The sequence below is a fragment of the Delphinus delphis genome, chromosome 1 (assembly GCF_949987515.2).
Source record: "Delphinus delphis chromosome 1, mDelDel1.2, whole genome shotgun sequence".
NCBI classification, from domain to species: Eukaryota; Metazoa; Chordata; class Mammalia; order Artiodactyla; family Delphinidae; genus Delphinus; species Delphinus delphis.
In genome coordinates, this window is record NC_082683.1 from 16,055,095 (window position 1) to 16,077,221 (window position 22,127).

General features: G+C 38.1%; 1 protein-coding gene across 7 annotated transcripts in view; it reads right to left on the bottom strand.

Annotated features, from left to right (window-relative positions):
• EIF4G3 (eukaryotic translation initiation factor 4 gamma 3) overlaps positions 1 to 22,127 on the bottom strand; it is a 368,147-nt gene that overhangs the window by 225,440 nt on the left and 120,580 nt on the right. For all 7 annotated transcript variants that reach the window (XM_060015631.1, XM_060015609.1, XM_060015626.1 and 4 more), the window contains one exon: positions 16,760 to 16,888. Coding sequence is in view for 6 of the 7 variants with exons in the window: in XM_060015609.1 (XP_059871592.1) it covers positions 16,760 to 16,888 (129 nt within the window). In the remaining variant the exon portion in view is untranslated. The remainder of the gene's footprint in view (positions 1 to 16,759; positions 16,889 to 22,127) is intronic.

Consider the following 22,127-nt stretch of genomic DNA (forward strand, 5'->3'; position numbering starts at 1 on the left):
AGGAGCCTGCGAGCCACAACTAAAGAGCCCACCTGCTGCAACTAATACCCAGCGCAACCAAATAAACCTTTTCTTAAAAACAAAAGTTTATTTGTGGATTACATTATGATAAAATTCAGACCAGAAAATGAGATCACCTGCCAGAAAAGGCAATAAATTCTATATCAATAGAGTACTGAACTGGTTTTTAAAAATCTAAATCCCTGCCACAATATCCACAAAAGACTTTTTCTGGCTTCGGAATTGAATCTTAATTATTTAATTCATGATAACAGTACCATTGAGAAAAGATTCACAGACCCCTCCTCAATATAAGCCTTCCTTAGAACAAGCTCTCGAAGGATGTAACAATAGACTATTTGGCTCTTGTTTAGTTACGCTTGTACCAGTAAAATAAACCTCTACTGAAGTATACAAAACAGTTAAGAGCACCAGCCAGACAAAAACTTCTGTTTACCCAAATAAAGCACTGCAAACAGCCACAAAGTTACACTTTTAGAAAATTTCATTTAGAGCCATTTCCATCCCAAAGATTTAGGAAGTTTCTTACATTCAGGCACTGTACATGGGAGAATAAATTCTTACTGTCTTAAAAAATTTGAAAAACACTGTACTGCAGCTTTAAATCCAGAAAGATTTGATCTATTGAAGCCAAAAGCACCTGCTCATACTCTGCTTATATTAGAATGGTCAATTATACCGCACCTGTCAGGAGAGAATTTGATTCAATCCTCAAAATTAACTGGTATATATTATCAATACAGTAAAAACTATTTGAGTACAGACTGTAATGTAAAGTATATTATCTGTAAAAAGTTAACAGTTCCCTGTAGATACTAGATAGAAATGGCTTCTCAATCACCAGAGCCACTTTCCCTAAGTTAAGAAAATCATTATGTTTGTATGTGGTCTAAAAAATGGGGATGCTTTCTGCTCCTTTCACTGAAAAGCACTTCCAGCAAAGAAGACCTAGGAAGTCTCACTTAGGCAGTGGGTTCCCTGTTCCACAGCTCTGTTCTCAACATCAGAATTACCTAGGCCTCATCCCAAGCAATTAGAGAACCTCTGGAGAATGGGACTCAGGCATCAGAAGATTCTAGAGGCAGTGAGGATTGAGAGCCACTGATCTCTTTTCCATTTCTAAGCAGTGACGTTATCTTAGTACAGAAAAATACTGTACTACGTTTACCACCACTTCTATTCTTTACACTTAGTTCGACATTTAAACGCTATGGTTTTTTGCCTTTCACAAGACAACCAGGGGCTCATATAATAGGATGGCTTTCACAATATACCTAGATCTAACATGCTACTTGTGTTCCCACAATCGTAACTATACTATTCAAAGTTCAGCTCTTCCCTACACAGCATAATAAAAGCCAGTTCTCTCCCCAACCCTAGTACCAGTTCTCCCAAGGCTACTGGGCTAAAAGTACTGACCTGCCTAAAGGAGAATTCAGTGCCTGGTTCACTGAATTCCCAGGTACCAAAGGTATTCTATACTCTGTGCACTGCTGGTTCTCTGCTTCCAAAGTCAGTATCTGCTACTCATCACATCTCCTGTACCTTCTACTGCTAACTACCACTATCATTTCTCCAACTTTCCTCCCCCCATTAGCCTCACGTTTATTTACTCTCTGGTTTCCTGACAGTTTCTTCTTGTACTTCTCATCTAAAACATCCTCAGCTAGAGTTCCCATTCCCCTCATTTGTCACACTGGGCATAATCTTCACTCTAGGTTCTGCTGCTCCCGTTATGACCACCTCCTCCTACCCTTTTTGGTTTTGTTTTTTTTTTTTTGGCTGCATTGGCTCTTCATTGCTGCATGCCGGCTTTCTCTAGTTGTGGCGAGTGGGGGCTACTCTTCGTTGCAGCGCTTCTCATTGTGGTGGCTTCTCTTTGCTGCGGAGCACAGGCTCTAGGTGCGTGGGCTTTAGTAGTTGTGGCTCACGGGCTCTGGAATGCAGGCTCAGTAGTTGTGGCTCACGGGCTTTAGAATGCAGGCTCAGTAGTTGTGGCTCACAGGCTTAGTTGCTCCACGGCACGTGGGATCTTCCCGGACCAGGGCTTGAACCTGTGTCCCCTGCAGCAGCAGGCGGATTCTTAACCACTGCGCCACCAGGGAAGTCCCTCTCCCACTAATTCTTTAATTTCAGATTTAGACATGTGTCTCAACATTTAAGAACCAGAAGTTTAAATACTGTGTGGCTGAATTTTTATAAAGCCCAATTTTGCAAATTTATGTTCCCCCAAAGATGTTTCATGTTGAATGTTTTTAAAAAGTCACATCATACTATTTCATAAAAACAATGTTATAAGTGGTGGCTGTATTCCCAAAATTATTAAAGCCTATTTTGTCTAAAACGAACCTGAAATAAAGTACTATGATGAATTATGAGAAAGCTAGGAAGAATGTCAAGAGTTGGGACCTGGAGATCTAGACTCAATCCTCTACAAATTGTGCTGTTAGGGAACTGCTGATGGAAACCACCTGCCTTGGCCAGGCCCACCTGCCTGAGCTGTCTCATAAAGGAGGTCCTGATAAAGAACATGGTGCTGCAGCTGAAAACTAACTGGGAGAATTCAGGAGGGGGCAAAAGAGGGAGCAGACAACCAACCTCCCAGAATCCTTCTCACTGGAATCTATCTTGGCTGAGAGATGCGCACAGCACCAGGAAGGACCCTGAGTCGCACTATGGGCCAAGCAAGATAACTGGCCAGAGACAACATGGAAACTAACCCCATTACCATAAAACCTGAGACTGTGAGCCACGTGGCAGAGCAGTCCTCCTGGGTTCCCTTACCCTGCTGCTCTCCGCCCAGGCGCCCCTTTCCAATAAAGTCTCTTGCTTTGTCAGCACATGTGCCTCCTCGGACAATTCATTTCCGAACGTTAGACAAGAGCCCACGCTGGGGCCCTGGAAGGGGTCCCCCTTCCTGCAACACTGCTACCTGTAGTATATGAAGCAAATCATTTCACTTTTCACACTCAACATTCCCAATCTACAAAATGCAGATAATCATATCTATCTACAGGGTTACTGTAATGATAAAATAGGTACAGTGAGTAACTGAGAAATGCCCTGAAAACTCTAACCTATAAGGTAATCTACCATCAAGATATTATCCTCAAATACATAATCTGATAATAGGAGTACACAATAAATACTAGTTCACACTGTTATAATTCAAGTTATATTAGGAAGGACAGCTTTTAGTTAAAATTATTTCTAAATGTTTCCAACAGTCAAGATCCTCATACACTCGCTGTCCCTTATCTACTCAAGAGTTGATATTTTTTAGGAGAATCTGTCCATCTGATTCCTACAGCATTAGATCTACTTTTAGAGCTTGTTACAGCAATAGCTTCTAGTGCGAGACTGTCTTCTTCAAAGACCCTCTAGGGATGGTCATTCTTCAAGAAACCTATATTCCTTAAGGTTTTTTGGAGTAATTCAAACTAAGCAGAACACAAAGATTTGGTGAAGGATGCCTTTTGTATGCATCCAGCTTTCTGACAGCTTTCATCTTCTCTATGAATTATACAAAGTTTTATAGTCCCCTTTTCTAATATGCACTTCAACAGTGTTTTTCCTCCTTTGGTTTTATACTTCCTAATTTCATTGCTGCTGAAGTTAAGAGACAATCACTCAAAATCGAGGAGAAGATAGTAGAATAATGCCTTCCAGGTCCTTGATACTTATTTCTTTGCCTGTTGGCCAGCTGTCTGTCCTTTTGCTACTTCCCTCCCTTCTTAAAGGTTGCCAAATGGTTATGTAAATAAGCCAGCTGGCTTCTGAGTCACCACTTTTGTATTCAACTTCTCTAACTCCCAAAGTGAACCTTGATACATTCTTTGAACCCTTAACAGCCCTTGGAATTTTTCAGTGTCTTTTTGAACATGGCAGCTGGACTTCCAGTGATTTTTCTCACTCCAGTGGGGTTATTATTGGCAGCTGTTCGTCACCTACTAGTAAGTATTTCCATCGTTCCTTCCAAACACGCCTGTCCTCCTGATAACTCAATACATTTTTCTCTAAACATGCTACCATTTCCTGAAAATCTCCATGTGTGTAAAATTTTAAAAGCTAAGAAGAAATGCAATAGTCTACACTGCATTTAGTGTAAAGAAGTAACTGCTGATTTGGCAATGGTTTCTTGAATATGTCATCAAAGACAAGGACAAGAGAAAAAACATAAATTAGACTTCATCAAAATTAAAAACATTTGTGCAAAGGACACTATCAACAGAGTGAAAAGGCAACTGATGAGAGAAAATATTTGCAAATCATTTATCTGATAGGGAATTGAGATCCAGAATGTATAAAGAATTCCTACCACTCAACAGCAAAAAAAAAAAAATCCAATTAAAAAATGAGTGGGGCTTCCCTGGTGGCGCAGTGGTTAAGAATCCGCCTGCCAATGCAGGGGACACAGGTTCGAGCCCTGGTCCAGGAAGATCCCACATGCCGTGGAGCAACTAAGCCCGTGTGCCACAACTGTTGAAGCCTGCGCGCCTAGAGCCCGTGCTCCACAACAAGAGAAGCCCCCGCTCGCCACAACTAGAGAAAGCCTGTGCGCAGCAATGAAGACCCAATGCAGCCAAAAACAAAATAAATTAAAAAAAAAATGGGCAAAGGATTCAGACATTTTCTCCAAAGAATACATATAAATTGCCAATAAGCACATGAAAAGATACTCAACATCACTAATCACTAATGACATGCAAATGTTTTACAGACACAGACAGACACACACACACACACACACACACACACACACACACACACACACACAAATTTCCTGACACCATCATCAAGTTTGCTGTTATCAAAAGGAGCATATTCTGAATGACAGCAGACACAAGTTGGCCATTCAAAACTAGAAATACTATAAGGAGAGTTAGTTACTACTATATAAAAGCTCTTGATCCCTGGTATTAAAACAGATAAAGCAATGTGGCAATTTATAGCTACTGTTTACAGTCAACAACATCAGAACGAGGTACACTACATATACATCTGAAAATAAAACCTACAATCCTTAAATTACAACATAACAGCTGTGAAATAAAAAGTCGTATTTTTATGGCAAGACGAGAAATTTAAACCAAAGATCTTCTCTGCCCTTTGGCCTCCTCTCTCCCCTCACTGTGCATTGTGTATCTGCATCACCAAACCTTTCCCATCAGCCATAAAGAGCAACATTCTCTTAGCATCAACAAGACAACACCTTAAGAGACAGCATTCCTTCTTGATCTTGTAAGGGGTCACATGACCCACCACGATGAGGTTCTGGATTATTTTAACTGTCAGTAATAGGGCATTTGATGTACAGCCAGCCCTTTGTCTCAAAAAACATATTAGGCCCGCGTACCGCAAAAAAAAAAAAAACATTAACTGTCCCTTGACTTCTAACAGGTGGAACAGTTCTCAGAGCCTTCTGAGATGCTGTTCCCGGGTTGTAATCCTGAATTTTGGTTCAAATAAAATTTTCCGTTTCTTTCTTAGATTGATTAATTTTTCATCGGTACACTCTTCCATTGAGATCACCAGTTATTTTCAACTTTTCCTACCTTCTAATATATGCCTTTAAGTCTACACATTTTCCTCTAAGTAACACTTTATGCACATCGCACAAATTCTGATACGAAGTGCTGTTTGTCATTCATTTCTAAAGATAATGTTTTCTATTTTATCTCTGTCAATGGTTTTTTAAATTTCCAAATAAACTGATTTTGTTATTATTTTTACTCCAACATTATGTTTAAGATTATGAAAAACATTATGAATAATCATGTTCAACTAAAATAAATTATAAATCTGACAAGCTTTTTTAAAAACAGCAATTATATTCTGTAGAGTTTCAACTTAAACATAATTTAGATTTTGTCTTTCTTTTGTTGTTAAGCTCTAAATTCTGTAGAAGTATATTTAGAAAAAATATAAATATGATTGGAATGTAACATTTTTCTCTGTAGCCTAACATGATTAAATTTTATAAATACTCCTTGAGTAGCTGAAAAAAAAGCATAGTCTTAATTGAATGAGAAAAAATTAAATTAAAACAGATTTATTAATTATTATTTCATGCAAATTATTCACAGCCTTTGTAATAGTTTCTCTAATTTGAATTGGTAAAACACCTTCTCTATTTTTTTTAAAGTTTGATAATTATGATGTTCAAATCACTGATATCCTCAATTATTTTTATCTTGGTTGATTGAGTACAAAATTTCTCTTTCATACATATATTTGAAATATATATACATTCTTGTGCTAATATATATTTATATAAAAACAAGTTTACTATCTGTGTCATTTATCTGTATCAGGGGCTGGCAAAGAATGGCCCTTAGCACCTAAGAAAGGGTTTTACATATTTAAAGGGTTAAAAAAGAAGCAGCAGCAGCAAAAGATCATCTGGCCCCAAAATATTTACTATCTGGTCTTTCTAGTTTGCTAATCTACATCAGGGGGCGGCAAATTTATTCTGTAAGGGTCCAGACAGAAAATATCTTAGACTTTGTAGGGCATAAACTCTGTAGCAACTATTCAACTTGTCAATTGTAGCACAAAAGCAGAATTTCATAAATAAATTAGTATGGATGTATTCTAGTAAAACTTACCAAAAACATGAGAGGGGTCAGATTTGGCCCTTGGGTCACAGTCTGCCAACCCATGATCTAGTATATGGTTACTAACTAATCTGTCCATTTTTCTGAGATGTCAATCTCGCACACTGATAATGAATTTGTCAATTTCAACGTTTACATTTGCTTTATACATATTCTGAACCAATTATTAAGTATATAAGAATTTGTAAAGTTACATCTTCTAGAAATTAAAATTCTATATTGTAGGAATTCTCTCTCTCCCATATGGTTTTTTGCCTTGCATTCTATGTTGACTTCTAAAGGCTGCTTATACCTGCTTTCTTTTTATTAGCATTTTCCTTTTAATGTTTCCCTGCTTTTGTTTTTAATCTCTGTCATGTTTAAATGCATATATCTAGATTTCAGTTTCTGACAAACTGAGTGACTATTTAATAGAGGAATTTAATGTCATTATTATTACAGTTACCAACAATGTTGTTTTACCACATTTACTTTTCCTTTTAAATTCATGGGATTTATGGTCCTAGCTTATCCTTTATTATTAAGGTAACTATATAACCTTTTACCATTATTTGTGCCCATTACTTACCTATTGTCTTTCAGCTCTAATCCACCCTGTAAGTAGAAGGGTGCTTTCACCTCCTGTCAGTATGGCTCCAGACACCAACTCCATTCAGATCTCTAGTCTCTGAAAGCCATTTAGAGATCCAGCAGCAGACAGGTGTGCACACCTGATATTCAAAGTACTAGCTTCACCTTGCTCTCTCACCTACTGAGTTTCTGACGGCCAAGCTGCAGTAAAACTCCCTTCTGACAAGTTTGACCAACAATCCCCTAAAACAGGGGTCCCCAACACCCGGGCCGCAAACTGGTACCGGTCCGCTGCTTCTTAGGAACCGGGCCACACAGCAGGAGGTGAGCTGCGAGCAAGGGAAGCTTCATCTGCCACTCTCCATCGCTTGCATTACCACCTGAACCATCCCCCTCACCCCCCCCCCCCACACACACACGGGTCCATAGAACAACTGTCTTCCACGAAACTGGTCCCTAGTGCCAAAAAGGTTGGGGACCGCTGCCCTAAAGGACACTTCCTCTAAGCTCCTAGGTTCTCACAACACCACCATGTCTCCTTTTTCATTCCCTCAGCTCCAGGGACGTTAGCTGCTTCCTGTAGTTATTAATCTCTGGATTACTTCAGTGTCCCTTTGAGAATCAATCAGCTAGTTCAACAAAATTCATGTATTAGAGCCCCTCTATTTGAAATAGTGCCGTTTCTTTTTTTTCCTGACAATACTTTAACAGCTGTACTGCTAAGCTAATTAGGCTGTCATGTTGTCAACTATACTAAACAGGTCAAAATTTTGGAGCTAAACTGTAAAAGAAGATGGCCAATTTTAATGGTGATGAGGAGTAATAAAATTTGAAGTAATAAACAGTCTTGAGTAATATAGAGTAGTACCTGAAAATGGAGTATCACTGACAGGAAACTGAAAAGGAGATTTATGTTGCCAGTGAAATACAACAAAATATTGGCAACATAAATTCTTTCTTCTACATATCACCTACTTAGGTACCTATGGAACAAAACACTTCGCAGACAGTAAAGATACCATACAAGAGTGAGAGAATTCAGGTAGCCTGAGAGTTTATCATTCTTCAGAGAGGAAAAAAATGAGGGTTCATCAACCAATGAAAACTTTACAATCAGATCAAGCTCTTCCTGTTACTTAATTATCAGCATCACTGGAAATTTGAGGAAAAAAGGACAGTAAATTAATATATGTATTAAGGAAAAAGTTTGTTAGTTTGGTAAGTAAATTAGAACACTTTATTTTCTTAACAATCAATCTATAATCTTCTTTGTTTATAGTTAATCAATTCTACTTGTTTTAAACCTCCTTAACTCTTAACTCTCCTTAACTTAACTCTTAACTCCTTAACTCTTCTTTGACAGAATTTAAGATGACCTACCACAAGGCTATTATACATGATGTGTGTGTTGTCTGCTTTTCACTGAGTATGGAGTCACTGAAATTCAGACTCTTAGTTCTATAAAGATGCTAGCTTTCTTTTTTGGGGGGGAGGGGGGAGAGGCATGCTGTGAGGTTTGTGGGATCTTAGTTCCCTGACCAGGGATTGAACCCCAGCCCTCAACAGTGAAAGTGTGTAGTCCTAACCGTTGGACCGCCAGGGAAGTCCCAAAGATGCTAGCTTTCTTATACTTCAAGTAAACTTTCTCATTTGATCACTGATAAAAACAAATAAGCCTGTATTAAGCTCATCCTGTCCCTTCTCCCACATCCATGCAAATTGAATCCACCCCCTCAATTAATCTGGATAAGAACATTTACCTATATGTCTGATTAAGCTCAGGACACTATTCTACATGTCTATGGTACTTATCCCCTCTGCTGACCTTTCTCCCAGTAGTCCTATCTGCCCACTTCCCCCATAGCTCTCTGAATCACATAAATGGTGCTATGGATGGAGGTGCCTCCCTCGCCCCCTGCAAAAAATTCATAAACTGGAGCCCTAACCCCACAATGTGATGGTATTTGGAGATGGGGACTTCAGGAGACAATTACATTTAGATGAGGTCATGGGGGTGGGGCCCTCATGATGGAATTAGTGCCTTTGTAAGAGACACCAGAGAGCTTGCTTGTCTCTCTCTCTCTCTCTCTCTCCCCCCCCCCACCACCACCCGCCCCCCCCACCCCCCGCCATATGGGGACACAGTAAGGAGGCAAGGCAGCCTTCTACAATCCAAGAAGGAAGTTCTCACCAGGAACCAAATCAGTCAGCCAGCACCTGATCTTGGACTTCCTAGCATCCAAAAATGTGAGAAATGTCTGTTGTTTAAGCCACTCAGCCTATGGTATTTTGTTTTGGTAGCCTGAGCTAACTAAGACAACTGGAGTATAAATTTTTGCAGGAAAAATCACAAGCACTCTGAATTGAATAGTCAAACCACTCCAATTCCTAATTCTCTGTTCTATTTCCCATCCCCTGATTTACTGGCACATGCTAATTTCTGTAGGTGAACTGAGGCTGCAATTTTCAAAACCATAAAAATCTGAAAAATCATGTCACAGCTAGGTAAAAAACAGACTGGTGGAGCTGAAATGAGCTTCTCTTCTAAAACTATGGGAAGTAAGTGAAGTAAAGAGGTAAACCTGCAAGGGAAACTCTGGAAGAGGTTTTGCACTACCTATTATAACAGATGAGTGGTAGCTAGAGAAATCAAGAAGCGCCTCCCAGGACGTGTCCAGAGGAAATAACTCCTTAAACGTGAAACAGATAAAATCCTAAACCTTTTTCCCCCTGACAGAACTGAGATGAAAATAAACAACATCATCAACAAAAAACTGAGCTTACACCAAAGACAATGAAAAAAATGCTTGTGAAAGCACTCAGTTCTTACAGATTGGTTCTTAGAAAATTCTTTTTCTTTTTTTAATTAACTTATTGATTAATTAATTAATTTTTGGCTGCATTGGGTCTTCGTTGCTGCACATGGGCTTTCTCTAGTTGCGGCGAGCGGGTGCAACTCTTCGTTGCAGTGCATGGGCTTCTCACTGCGGTGGCTTCTCTTGTGGCAGAGCATGGGCTCTAGGTGTGCAGGCTTCAGTAGTTGTGGCACTCGGGCTCAGTAGTTGTGGCCCACAGGCTCTATAGCACAGGCTCATTAGTTGTGGCATATGGGCTTAGCTGCTTCACGACATGTGGGATCTTCCCGGACCAGGGATCAAACCCGTGCCCCTGCACTGGCAGGCGGATTCTTAACCACTGTGCCACCAGGGAAGTCCCATCTTTGGTTTTTAAAACGGTGTTGAATTAATGTAGAATTCATTTTTAAAACTTTCACCCTTCACACTTAAAGATTTCAAAATATAGGTTCTAGTCTTATAGATTTCCCAAACAGAATCTGAAACTTGGTGTTTTAGGGTACGGAAAGTCTGAATAATAGTTGCATTTAACTATCATTCTTACAACAAAACTTAAAAACTAACCACAAATATCTTGAAAGAAAATCACTGGGAATTTTTTTCTAGTTACATGCAATGCAAAGAGAAGCATAATCAAACAAATATGCCTTTAGGCATATTTCATGGTAAGCTATAAGACTGCATAAAAGATGAAATTCGGAAAACATCTGGTGGAGTCCTACTTTATAAATATGGTTGCAACTGTTTTTGTTAATAAAGAAAAAAGACAAAAGAGCTAAAATTCTCTATCAAATATGACCACATTAAGATAAATCTCAACAATGAGAGAAAAGAGCTTACCACAATTATTTAGCATATATTAGATGAAACCACAGATATAAATGATTTAAATTTTTATAAGCCTTATTTTTATACTAATGACACTTGTAAAGGCATGTTAATTTGTAAACTGCTTAATGACACTATATACTGATGAAATTTTCAATAGGTATAAATTTTTAAGTACGTACATATATTATCAACTGAAGAAAACAAAACAGAAGATTTGGCAACAGGACCAACTAAATGCAGTCAGTACTGCAGTTTCTGGAGGCTACATCAAATCTTTATGTGCCATGAATGCAGCTTCCAAACACCAGTCACTTCAAAGACTGCTTTAGACAGCCATAATATGTTCCATGGGGGAGAAGGCAAGTATAAAAAACAATAAATTTTGCTTTGCTTTCTTTTTTTTAAGGAATGTCAACATTCATCTATTTCAACAATGAAATGTGAAAAACATTTTCAAAGCCTCCTCTACTTATCCTGGTTAGCAATACTGACCGTCAGAGTTGTCAAACTCAGAATTTATTTTCTTCATGAAAGACATTTTAAAAATCAAAAAAAGTATAAAAACTTGCTTGCAGTAAATAAAATCACTGTTTAACTTAATAAGAAAGATAAAGCAGTTTGCAAAGTCTGAAACAATCCATCAATCAACAACTGTGAGGCAATAGTGAGTATTTTTCCTTAGTAAAACAAGACCTCTGAAAGGAAAACGAAGTCTGGAAGTTGGATAAAGTAAAATGATTGTAGGGACCATGAGTTGTTTAATCATATTCTTTTGTAATAACGAAAATAATAATGTTAAAATAAGTGCCATGATCAATAACTACTCCTCAGTGAAGAAGTCCTTTGCTTAGCATTTCCAGAGACAATAAAGAATCTAACCAGTGGATCACACACCATCACCATCTCAGTCCACTACTTAACATGACCAAGTTGATCTCTCAGAAAAAGAGAGGAACCAAATGAACAAGAACAGTGGGTGGAAAACATGTACCACTCCACTTCTTTGGCATTATTCTGAGCATGTCTTCTCAATGATTACTGTGAACATAGCTTAAGAGTTTAGACAGGGATACCGAGAGAAAAATGAAAAGGACTAGGCACTGAACCTGATAATCAGTGCCAGTTTGGACTCCTTAGTTTGTAATTTAGCTCCATTATGAGAAAATTAACTGAGTTAAAACAAATGTGTACCAACAATCAAGCAACAAGCATGAAACACTTTTGTTTTGCTTAAGTAATTTAAGATAATTCAAGTAACAAACTTGCGGTATTTTTTAAAAGACATAAAATGAAACAATGCAAAGTTTGCCTAATTTTAAGTATAAAATATAGAATTCATAATGTTTTCATGGGACTTGCCTGGTGGCACAGTGGTTAAGAATCCGCCTGCCAATGCAGGGGACATGGGTTCAAGCCCTGGTCCGAGAAGATCCCACAGGCCGTGGAGCAACTAAGCCCGCGCGCCACAACTACTGGGCCTGTGCTCTAAAGCCCACAAGCCACAACCACTGAGCCCGAGTGTCACAACTACTAAAGCCCGCATGCCTAGAGCCCGTGCTCTGCAACAAGAGAAGCCACAGCAATGAGGAGCACGCGCACCGCAAGGAAGAGTAGCCCCGCTCGCCGCAAACAGAGAAAGCTGGCACGCAGCAACGAGGACCCAACGCAGCCAAAACATAAATAAATAAGTATTTTTTTTAAAAAAAGGACATGTGGTTAAAGAAGTTTCTTTAATCTTTTCTGCAGTTGATTTGAATCTAATAGTTCTGTGTGTAAGAATAAACCACACTATTTCCAACAGAAAATGACCAAGCCTGGCCTCTACTTTTATCCTGGAAGGGATAAGCAAAGACCTGGAAGACATCTCAAACTCCTGGAGAGAGCTTCTAAATTTCACACTAATACCAGACAGGTAAGCAAATTAGACACACACACACACACACACACACACACACACACACACACACACACACACACTATCCTGAAGAGAACCAAGTAGGCACGAAAATAACAAATGTCACTTATTGAAAGCATTAGCATGTCCTGTTCTGAGGCAGAATTTTATATAGTCTTCATAACAATCCTCTTAAAGAGTGGTACAATTCTAATTCTCTCCTATATAGCAGAAGAAGAAACCAAGTTCTAGAGATATCAAATAATTTACCCAACATCATATAACCAGAAAGTGACAGACCAAGTCCCAGAACCTGGAGTCTGTTTTGACTCCAAGCCTATAATTCTTTTCCCTCTATTTTGAAGGTTCTACTTTCCATAATGATCTACAAACATGTCAACTATTAAACCTAAGGAGGGACTTCCCTGGTGGCGCAGTGGTTAAGAATCTGCCTGCCAACGCAGGGGGCACGGGTTCAAGCCCTGGCCCAGGAAGATCCCACATGCCGCGGAGCAAGTCTGTGCGCCACAGCTACTGAGCCTGCGCTCTAGAGCCCATGAGCCACAACTACTGAGCCCGCGTGCCACAACTACCAAAGCCCATGCACCCAGAGGCCGTGCTCCGCAACAAGAGAAGCCACCACAATGAGAAGCCTGCGCACCTGAACGAAGAGTAGCCCCCGCTCGACGCAACTAGAGAAAGCCCACGCGCAGCAACAAAGACCCAACGCAGCCAAAAATTAATTAATTAATTAATTTAAAAATATATATAAATCTAAGGAGACTGAGTTTCCTACAGAACTCCCCATTTTTCCAGGTATGCCAATTTAGAAAAACTTCCTCACTCTGTAAACAGATGTTAAGATATTGTTGGGAGACAAATGAATCCATATAAGGCTGTCTCTGAAAGGCAGGGGATAAAAGGGGGGGTAATAAATCAGATATGAGTTACTGGGTTCATCCATCAGATTAGGAAGATGACAACAAAACAGACCACGAAGGGAAGCAAGATAATATTTGGTGACCCTTCTCCCTGGAATTCATGTACTCTGACTTCTAAAAGAAACGAATAAAATGGCATACAGAAAGGCATTTGTGGGCTTGACAACTGAGAGCACTGCTAGATCATCCTTTCTTAAATGCAAACTATGCATTTGCAAGCAGCACCGTCTTTCAGAACACTTAAGGGCTTTGGGCCAACTGCTAGGGTCAAATCACAACTGGAAACAGTAAAAATCTGAAATGGAAAACTAAGCTATTCCCCTTGTGTGCCAGTTATCGACTGCTTGCCTTTCAGCTCAAAATTCAACTTGTCTGCCAGTACAGTGAAAATGGATCTGGCACAATGTAAAGCTTGTCAGTAGAGGGCACTGTAAAGATATTGCAGGAGGAAAGTGTTTTGCTTCCTGGTTCCTGTGGGCATGCACAGCAGGCTCCTGCAGAACACACAGCTTCTCCAGAACCTGACTTCCCCAGTGCCCAGCGGCTCTACAGGGCGCAGCTTCTTCAGTGTCAGGATTCTGCTGCAATGTGCAGCAGCCAGCAGTACCCAGTGACTAACAGCTACCCCTGGTACCCTCTGAAGCCATTCTGCAGCAGAGTGCCTCCTAGAAAAAACAGCCCTGTGAAGAGTTTTCCCTCAGCACCTTAGAACGCAGAATTCTGGAAAGTTCCAGAGGGTGGATTTCTAGTAAGTTCCACTGATGTGGCACCACAGCAACTTCTCTACCATTCAGAGAACCACATCATGCCAGATCTCAGCCCAAGGTGGGGGGAGCAGTCTCCTAACAGTAGCATGAAATAGAGGCACAAGGTTGGACAGGCCTTTTTTAGATTTTGGAGAGGACATACATTACATATGAGTGTGATACACCTCGACCTACCTACAAAGTCATCTGGGAGGTTTCTAATTTTGATTGAGGGAAAGAACAAAAGGAGGCTCTGCAGTAAGTTTAGGCTGCAACACAAGCTGCTCTACCACATGGGACCTGTGATCCAGCAGATTCAAGGTTATCTGAAGTGCCTGTGGCAGAGATGCTGTAAGGAGCCTGTAGCCATTGTGCACTGCAGCAGCTCTTTGCTAAAGGAACCGGTGCTAGAGAAGCCAGCTTTCCTCAACACTCCGTAAGATGAATTTCCAGCAAATTCCAGAAGAAGGATTTCTAGCACGTTCTACTGGTATGACACTACAATGACTTCTCTACTATAAGGTTATGCCACAGCCACACACTCTCTGGTAACAGGGTGGAGAAGAAGGCTCTTCCATGGGGACTCCATCTTGGCCCCAGGAGAAGCAGCTACTCCTTATATTTGTAATTTTTATATCATTTAGAGTTCTCTTTCTTACTAGCCAATCCCTCTGTACTCCAATCCCTTATTATATTTAATAATCCTTTATATTAAACTTTCCCTATTCAACTTACTACAGTTTTTCTTTGCTCCTGAGACTCAGACCAACATACCTGATTAATAGCGTGGGTGGTTCTGTTCAGTGCCATGAAAACCAACACTAGAAACTCATCCTAAACAATTAAGAATTCATTTTGACATATTTTACTTTTAAAACTCAAAGTTAAACAAGAATGATTTAGACCGAGTTTAAGTATAGTACTAAGCCCAAATTAACTTACATATTCCTGAATAGCGCTATTTCAATCATGCTTTGGCAAGTTGTACATTCCTTCTCCAAACATTCTATAGTTTGAACTATCATTAATCAACACTTAAAACCACCAGCTTTTAGCATTATTTTCAGTAATTCTTCCTCTTATTATTCAAGCTCTTAAAGGCCTAAAATATAAAAGCCCAAATTGAAAATAATGTTATAATATTAATTTTTATTATTAAAAGGAATGTTTCTTACATGTAAATACTGACAATCTCAAAACAGCTTGGTTCAAGGTTATTGGCTTGACTCTCTCTACATTCCAGTAAGAGACTTCTTAACTCTACCCCACTCTTAACCACAAGGAAGACCAAATAAGCATGTAATGGTGAGTTGGTACAAGCTGAAAGATTTCTTGGGAAATGGCTTAAAATGCAGGGGACCCACAGCGACATCTTAAAACAGTTTGTGTCTCCTGTGCCTGTTACTTGGAAATAAACTAAGGAGTTCACTATTCTTTAACAGTTCAACAAAATTTTAAGCCTAACAAATTCCAATAATCTATTTATAAAACCAAACAAACAAAAAAGCCCTGTAAAATTATCAATACTAAGAGGGAAAGACAGCCATATCTTTTACGAAAGTAGAAAATAACCACCAACACTCCACCAAAAAGTGAAAAGGGAGACTAACGGATTACACATTGAAAGGCAAACAAGTGCTTTACGAGATTTTTAATGAACTTTATAGAGTCATACTCTAATTTCTAAAACAACAAAAAGGAAAACTAAATATCACTGACAGTTTATTTTGAATTACTCCATAAATGAAATGTGTAAAACTGTTAGTAGTCACTATCATGGGAGGTGTGTCTAAAAAAATGTATAAGAGAAAATAGAAATTACTCTTCAAGTAATGTTGTATGTTTGCTTAAAAGTTTGCTTTAGAAAAATAGAAATTCGGGCTTCCCTGGTGGCACAGTGGTTAAGAACCTGCCTGCCAATGCAGGGGACACGGGTTCCAGCCCTGGTCCGGAAAGATCCCACATGCCGCGCAGCAACTAAGCCCATGTACCACAACTACTGAGCCTGTACTCTAGAGCCCGTGAGCCACAACTACTGAAGCCCGCGCACCTAGAGCCCATGCTCCACAGCAAGAGAAGCCACCGCAATGAGAAGCCTGCGCACCGCAATTAAGAGTAGCCCCCGCTCGCCACAACTAGAGAAAGCCCAGGCACAGCAACAAAGACCCAATGCAACCAAAAATAAATAATAACTAAATAAATAAATAATTTTTTTAAAAAAAGAAAAATAGAAATTCAGCTCTGACATGGAAATTTCTTTTAGGAAAAAAAAGGTTTTTCTTACTTGAGAGAGTCCAGGGGACGATGCATGTCCCGGGGGCGTTGCCGCTAGATTTGGATGCCCCTTGTTTATTTCATGTGCTGAGTAAGGGGAAGGGGTTGGGGGTCCCGGCTGTCTTGCTACTTGTGTTACCTGTGAGGAAATCAATTTAGTAAGAGTATTAGTAACTCAATCTTCATAAATATTGCCAAAGTAGCTAATTTTTTAAATATGGAAGTATCTGTCTCACACTTTATACTAAAGTAAGTGCCAGACTGACTAAAGGCTTAAAATTTCAAAATTGAACAAATGAAATTCCTAGAAAAAAAGACATGAATATTTTCATCCATTCGATAAAAGATTCTTGAAACATACCTAAAACTAAAAATCTTAAAGGAAAAACTATGCTAAATGAAAAAAGCCAGACTAGAAACTACATACTGTACGATGCCATTTATATGACATTTTGTAAAAGGAATGAAAAAGAAATAAATTATTACAAGGGAAGAGGATAACTACGAAAGGGGCACAGGGAGATTCTGGGGGGATGACATAACTGTTCTGTATCATGTCTGTAGTGCAGATTACATCTCTTTGTGCTTGTCAAAACTAACAGAACTGTATACTAAAAAAGGTGAATTTTACTTTAGGTAAATTATACCTCAATAAACCTGAACCAAAAAAAGTTACTTATAGAGCATAATCTCATTTTTGTTTTTAAAAAAGTACATCTAAATATACATGTACATGCACATGTACATGTATATATATTTCTATATGTGTATCTACATCTACATATGTGTGCATATATATAATATACTCACAAGTATACATGTCACATTAAAAAGATCTGTAAGAAGATACACAAAGATCTTAAAAGAAAGCATGTAGGCGTTTCTTTTTTTTCCTATCATTTTTATTTTCTAATATAGTTCAACAGTCAATTAGCTGTTTTACCCAAGTTCTTCGATCCTCTGAATTCTACCATAGAGTTAAAAACTCTACCCAGGGAGAAATGAAAGTGGTCTCCAAATGACATTAGATTTTCCTGGAATTCAATCAATCAGTCAGAGGCTCTGAAGAAAGTCTACTCCTTGATAATCTAACCCTAGAATCCATTATGTCTATCTAAAACAGAAATAAATGCCTAAAGACTCAGCTACCTGTTCCCAAAGCTGAAATAAAATGGACTTACGGAGAACTAACTACAGTCAAAAGCTTACAGGCTAGTAAGAGACACGAAAATGCTAAAATGTGACCAAAGTTTAAAACTGAAATTAATTGTATTTAATTTCTTCCCTGCTTTTTAAATAGCTTTATGATTTCCTTGAAAAACTTTGTTTCCAATTTGGAGTGAAAATTACATTTAAAAGGGCATGAGGTTTACCATGAAATGTTACAGCATTTATAAATCTCATCAGGGCAATTTTTCAAAGGATACAAGTCAGAATGCTATCTAAACATCTACTTTAGAAAATTAATAACCAGAAATGAAGAGTTCTTACAAGCAAATTTCTCACCAACAAGGCTTTATAAATTCATATTCTTGTTTCACACACTCTAGAATAAATTATTTTGATATTCTACTAAAGCAAAGCATCAAAATGGACACATATTTTTAACATTAGGAAAAAAATTTGCACAATGAAACAAAGTGAAAGAAGTTAGCTATATAAAATGTCAAGTCAATTCTCCAATTCATTCTGATAAAACAATCAAAGATTAAATTTACCCAGGGCAAAAAATCATAATATGGAAAAATGTTTTTCAAACTGCTATTAAGAATAAATTAATATTAAAAGATACTATTACATGGCCATACTACCCAAAGTGATCTACAGACTTAGTTTGATCCCTATCAAACTACCCATGACACTTTTCACATAACTAAAACAAATAATCCTAAAATTTATATGGAACCATAAAAGACCCAGAAGTGCCAAAGCAACCCTGAGGAAACAGAACAAAGCAGGAGGCATAACCCTCGGGACTTTGGACAACACTACAAAGCTACAGTAATCAAAACAGTGTGGTATTGGAACAAAAAACAGATATATGGACGAATGGAACAGAATAGAGAGCCAGAAATAAACTCACACACCTATGGTCAGTTAATCTTCAACAAAGGGGACAAGAATATAACAATGGAGAAAAGACAGTCTCTTTAGCAAGAGTGGTGTTGGAAAGTTGAACAGCCGCATGTAAATCAATGAAGTTAGAACACACCCTCATACCATACACAAAAATAAACTCAAAATGGCTTAAAGACTTAAATATAAGACACAACATCACAAAACTCCTAGAAGAGAACACAAGCAAAACATTTTCTGCCATAAACCGTACCAATGTTTTCTTAGGTCAGTCCACCAAAGGCAATAGAAATAAAAGCAAAAATTAACAAATGGGATATAATCAAACTTATAAGTTTTTGCACAACAAAGGAAACCATAAACAAAATGGATAACCTACAGGCTGGGAGAAAATATTTGCAAATGATGCAACCAACAAGGGCTTAATTTCCAAAATATAAAAACAGCTCATACAACTCAATAACCAAAAAAAAAAAAAAAAAAAATTGAAAAGTGGGCATAAGACCTAAATAGACATTTTTCCAAAGAAGACATACAGATGGCTCATAGGCACATGGAAAGATGCTCAACATTGCTCATTATTAGAGAAATGCAAACCAAAACTACAATGAGGTATCACCTCACACCAGTCAGAATAGTCATCATTAAAAAGTCTACAAATAACAAATGCTGGAGGGGGTGTGGAGAAAAGGGAACCTTCCTACACTGTTGCTGGGAATGTAAACTGGTGCAGCCACTATGGAAATAAGTATGTAAGTTCCTTCAGAAACTAAAAATAGAGTTGCCATATGATCCAGCAATCCCATTCCTGGGAATATACCCAGATAAAACTATAATTCAAAAAAATACGTGCACCCCCATGTTCATAGCAGCACTATTTACTACAGCCAAGACATGGAAATAAAGAAGATGTGGTACACACACACACACACACACACACACTGGAATATTACTCAGCCATTAAAAAGAATGAAATAATGCCATTTGCAGCAACACGGACGAACCTAGAGACTATCATACTAAGTGAAGTAAGTCAGAAAGAGAAAGACAAATACAATATGATATCACTTATATGCGGAACCTAAAATACAACACAAATGAACATATCTATGAAAGAGAAACAGACTCACAGATATAAACTGACTTGTGGTTGCCAAGAGGGAGGGGGGTTGGGGAGGGATGGAGTAGGAGTTTGGGGTTAGCAGATGCGAATTATTATATATACAATGGATAAACAAGGTCCTACTATATGGCACAGGGAAGCATATTCAATATCCTGTGGTAAACCACAATGGAAAAGAATACGAAAAAGAATGTATAACTGAATCACTTTGCTATACAGCAGAAATTAATACATTATAAATCAACTATCCTTCAATAAAATTTAAAAATAAATAAAATATATTACTACATGCATATCACAAATAACACAATAAGTTTTTTTTAAAAAACTTCACCCCAATATTGCCAAGGAACTAAGGAAACAGGACGTAGACAGGATACTGTGAATGCGTTTACCATGTCCCCAAAACTACAGAGCAATGCATCACAGCTGCCTTAAAACCACACCCAAAGAATGATTCCATTTTGGAATACATACCCTGAAGAAATAATCTTACCTCAAAAACTAGGAACTTAAATATATGAGAGCAAAAAAAGGTAAAAATAGCAAATAATGAGAAAATAAAGTAACATAACTGAAGACATAAAAAATACATAGATGTGAACTGCCACCAATTGAAATGAATATGTGAAATAATCAAGAGTAAAAAAGAAAAGATACACCCTTTAGAACTACAAAGAGATTCTTCTATGTTCTACTGACAAAGACCAGAATAACTAAATCAATGATTTCAGATAAAGATTAGTGTTCAGTGCCCGCGTGCCACAAACTACAGAGCCCACAGGCTCTGGAGCCCATGCGCCATACATAACTAGAGAGAAGCCCATGCACCGCAAGGAAGAGCCTGCGTGCTGCAACAAAAGATCCTGTATGCCACGACGAAGATCCCGCGTGCCACAACTAAGACCCGACACAGCCAAAGATAAAAAAAAATAAATACACAAATATTTAAAAAAAAAAAAGATTAGTGTTCATGTTTCCCTGAAAACTGCTTAAGTGCACTTTTTAGAATATTGTTATCACCCCATGAAATACAGATGTTTGACAAAAGGAGAAAAGGCATTTAGCCAAAGCACATGCTACTGCTAACATTAAAATTTTCCTTAAAGCAAGCACCAGTGAAAAACAACCTTCATAGGCAAATATCCCTGAAGTATGCATTCTCTGCTGTTCCTAAAGAGGTAGGCAAATTGCAGGAATCCTTTGGTATTGTATATTCTAGTAGAGTATTCCCTCCCAAATTTGGAGGTTTCTACTAATAAAAGCAAACCAAAGAAAATAAATCTGTATCAAAATAATAGGAGAATCATGTCATTCTTAAAAATTCTCCCAAAAAAAGCTACTACATGCAATAAATCTCTGGCCGTCACTGTGATCTATTTAATTCAAAAAGACCCCCTATTACAACTGTCATACTGCATTATGTACTACATGTTTGCTTTCAGTGTACTATAGAGCTTACTATCTTTGCCCAGGAAAAAGGTATACCATCTTCAATTAGAAATTATACAAAATATAAGTAGGTAACACAACCCTATCCCAAGGAAATGGCACAAGGTCTAATGAAGTTGTTGAGGATAAAATTCAAAATTACATGAAACTTTGAATATCTTCTTTCAAAATATTCCTAGATGAATGATTATTGAATTTTCTAGTCTCTGGCTACAGTTTCTTCTCCTCTCTGGCTAACTTATTCCATTTCAGATCATACTGTTATAATCCATGTCCTTTGAAGGTAGTGACAAGAGGTTCTCATGTAAAGGGGAAAAAACCATGTTTTCCCATTATTTATTATTAGTACCGTCTCAATTATGGAGGCTGGGAGTAGAAGTATAAAGTAGCTAATTATGGCAACTACTTAACCACCTCCAAAGCTAGAATATTTTTGTCTTTTATGTAATATTCATCTTGAGCAAAATTAATCAAACATTGTGCGGTATGCAGTGTGTGTGTGTGTCCTGTATTTAAGTTTAAAAGATTATATGCCCAAGAAACATTTACTTTTTATAGATATTATAGTTTTGCATTGGCAATAATGTAGAGCATCCAGAATTCTCATTCATATGCTGGTGGAAATGTAAATTGGTATAAGCTCTTTGGAAAAGAATTTGGCATTAGTTAGTAACGTTGAAAACAAGTATACCCTGTAACCTAGCTCTTCCTAGGTATACATTTGCGA